A 2,820-nucleotide genomic window follows, 5' to 3' on the forward strand; every position below is an offset into this window, starting at 1 on the left:
GAAAATGCAGCTTTTCCATCACAGGAATAAATTATATTAAAATGGAAATGAGAAAACAATTAATTGTAATGAGTATTCTATTATATTTTGCAGTATTACTGTTGTTGCTGTATTTTTGATCAAATAAATGCGGCCACGTTAATCACTTCTTTCACAAACATAAAAAAAATGTGTGAATGTGTAGTGTAAGCTATTTTATGTCTTATTCAAAATGCATTCAATTGACAGTTTTGCTTAAAATTCCAGATAGTATGCAAAAAGTCAGTGTAAGGGCTGCAGTCAGGCCTGCATTTCTTTTGGTGACCCACCTTTCTGCTGATTAGTGGCTTAATTAAAGAATGAGTAATGATTCAAAGATTAATAATCTGAAAACTATTCCTGTTCCCTCACCAAAAGCCATTTCATTTTGGTCTCCTTGTCACACAACCCTGTAATGCGGACTGCTGTCAGATTCATCTGTAAATCATTTTGAGGGCTGATAGTGCTTGATGGCTGTCTCAGTCAGAGATACATTTCTACCGTTATATCAGTTCTGTTTTCTTTAGAAAGCTTTAACTGTCCCAGTCTCTCCTGGGTAATTGATATAGTCCCCCTCACTCTCTCTATTTTTCTCTGATTTCCTGTTCTCTTTGTTTCTTATATATCTTTTCTTTGCCCGTCCTGTCCTGTTCTTATGGTCACATCTTACTCTGTTTCTTACAGGCAGTGGCACCTCTCAGGGAGAAGATACGAGAACTTGAGCTTAGGTACGTTTTTATTTTACACCCAGAATACCTACTTTTTTTTTGTCTTTTACAGAGAATAAAATAATATTGCATAGTACAATTATTTCAAAACACGTTAATAAGTAATCATTTGAGTAGGATAGAAAAGTTTTACGCGTAGGATATTTCTGAGCCTCAAATTGCACTGTGAGTTTGCCTCGTAAAGTGGCATGTGCTGCTAAGCAGGGCTGAATTCATGACGAAATGAAGCAGATGAACTGAAGCATAGTGTGCAGCAAGCTTTGATTGACATGACAAGAGGGGGACAAGTTACTCCTCAGTTTTGTTTTGTTAGTTTTTTTAATGAGATGAGAAGTCTCTGCAGTTTGTAACTGTCTTTTTTCTTCACTTTGCTGCATCTCAGCCAGGCCCAAATGAGATTGCTTGATGCTCAGTGTAAATTACCGGTGTTAGAAGATTCATCAAACAAGCTGAAGTGTCATGGCAGCAGTATGAAATTAATCTTGTTTTTACTAAAGCTAAATCAGTTTGGCTAAATAACAAAACTTGGATAGCATTTTGTCACTTTATAACAAGGTACCACCAGTATTATCAGCATGGGCTGTGCTCCTAAAATACTATTTTTACTGCTTCTGTGGGAAATCGCACGTGGGAGGAAGGATTTATGATTTTCTTTCCCCAGTAATGCAGTGACATTTTTATATCCCTCATTTTTTTTTCTTCCACGTTCATAATATTCATTCTTGCATCGCTCAAGCAAAACGCCAATTCACTGCTTTCCTGATAACCTGAGCCAAAGAATGAACATTTGAGTTACACTTGTTGTTTGAACGTAACAGATAGCACTAATTAATATAATGCTCTACATGCAAGACATAAAACAAGTATAGCAATCAGCAATAAAATCTACAGACATGAAATAAAATGTATATTGTTTTTGAAATGCCGCTTTTCAGAATGGCAGTGATAGCGATTTATTCTGATGGGTGAATTGATCGTTTTTGTTCTTATGAGGCTTCACTGGAGTGCATACAGAGCCCATGAGATCTGAGTTATGTAAAGAAAAGTGTCCTCTTTAGGACCAGTTCAACAGTTGAAATGATCAGTGATGGAGTTATCAGTGAAGTCAGGGGACTAGGAGAGTAGGGTTATCTGTATCTACAAATCCATTTGTCAGTATTGAGAAACTCAAGAATAATTGGATGAGGAAATCACAAGCACGGAATCATCCCCCTGGATTCTGGAAATGGTATTGAGTTTCTGCGCTCAGACACTGACATATTTAATACTGACTGGTGGATTTGTGCTGAACTATTTTGAAAGAGAAGCAAGGAAAATGTAATGTGCTTAAAATCCAGTTCTTAAGAACCTTTTTCATTAGCATTGATTTATTTGCACTTATGTCTCTGTATAGTGTGCTGAAGATAATTAGTTTTGAATGGTGCTTATTTAAGGTTTTCTTTCATTTTACAGTTTTACCCAGAAGTACCCACCTGTGAAATTCTTGTCTGAGAAGGACCGAAAGAGGATTTTGGTGAGAAGTTATTTTCAGTCTTCTTCAGTGTCTAGAACTACTAATACATTTACATCTATCTGTCAGATATACATGGCATCCCTTGCTCCTTACTAAATTACATTTGGTCATCATTGTTTATTGCCAATTCCTTGTTCATTATCCACTCTTTGACAGATCAGCTGCATTTTTCTTCCTCCAACTGAAACGTTATTAAATAAAATCTCCTGCTTTCTAAGGTTACAGTGACAGATTGAAGCTTAACCAATTTGACAGATATGTCACAGTGAAGTAACTATAGTTATTTCAGAGGATGTTTTTTCAATAGGCTGCGTTGCACCTAGATGATTGAGACTGGAAGTATGTAGAAGCAATGAGGAAACGAGAAACTGCAGGGAGTAGAAACACTGCGCAATTCTTCTGATTACTCACTGTGCCGATTTAACCCCATGTTGTGATTCAATCCCATGTGACCGCTGCTTTATTCAAATGTTTCTCAAACTTAAGTAAATAAAAAGTAATTTATGACTATGTACTGTGTAATGACATTTCATATATTCATTTGTAATTGTAGGGAATTAA

General features: G+C 36.1%; 1 protein-coding gene across 1 annotated transcript in view; it reads left to right on the forward strand.

The window, feature by feature from the left end:
• Positions 1-587: 587 nt before the first annotated feature.
• Positions 588-2,820, forward strand: part of LOC107578247 (UDP-glucuronic acid decarboxylase 1-like) — a gene marked incomplete at both ends in the record, with an annotated part of 4,108 nt that continues 1,875 nt past the window's right edge. Inside the window, 2 exons of the mRNA XM_016264219.1 lie at positions 588-746; positions 2,199-2,259. Of these exons, the coding sequence (XP_016119705.1) occupies positions 588-746; positions 2,199-2,259 (220 nt within the window). The remainder of the gene's footprint in view (positions 747-2,198; positions 2,260-2,820) is intronic.

Source organism: Sinocyclocheilus grahami, unplaced genomic scaffold (genome assembly GCF_001515645.1).
Source record: "Sinocyclocheilus grahami isolate Dianchi unplaced genomic scaffold, SAMN03320097.WGS_v1.1 scaffold9431.1, whole genome shotgun sequence".
In the NCBI taxonomy this organism is placed as follows: domain Eukaryota; kingdom Metazoa; phylum Chordata; class Actinopteri; order Cypriniformes; family Cyprinidae; genus Sinocyclocheilus; species Sinocyclocheilus grahami.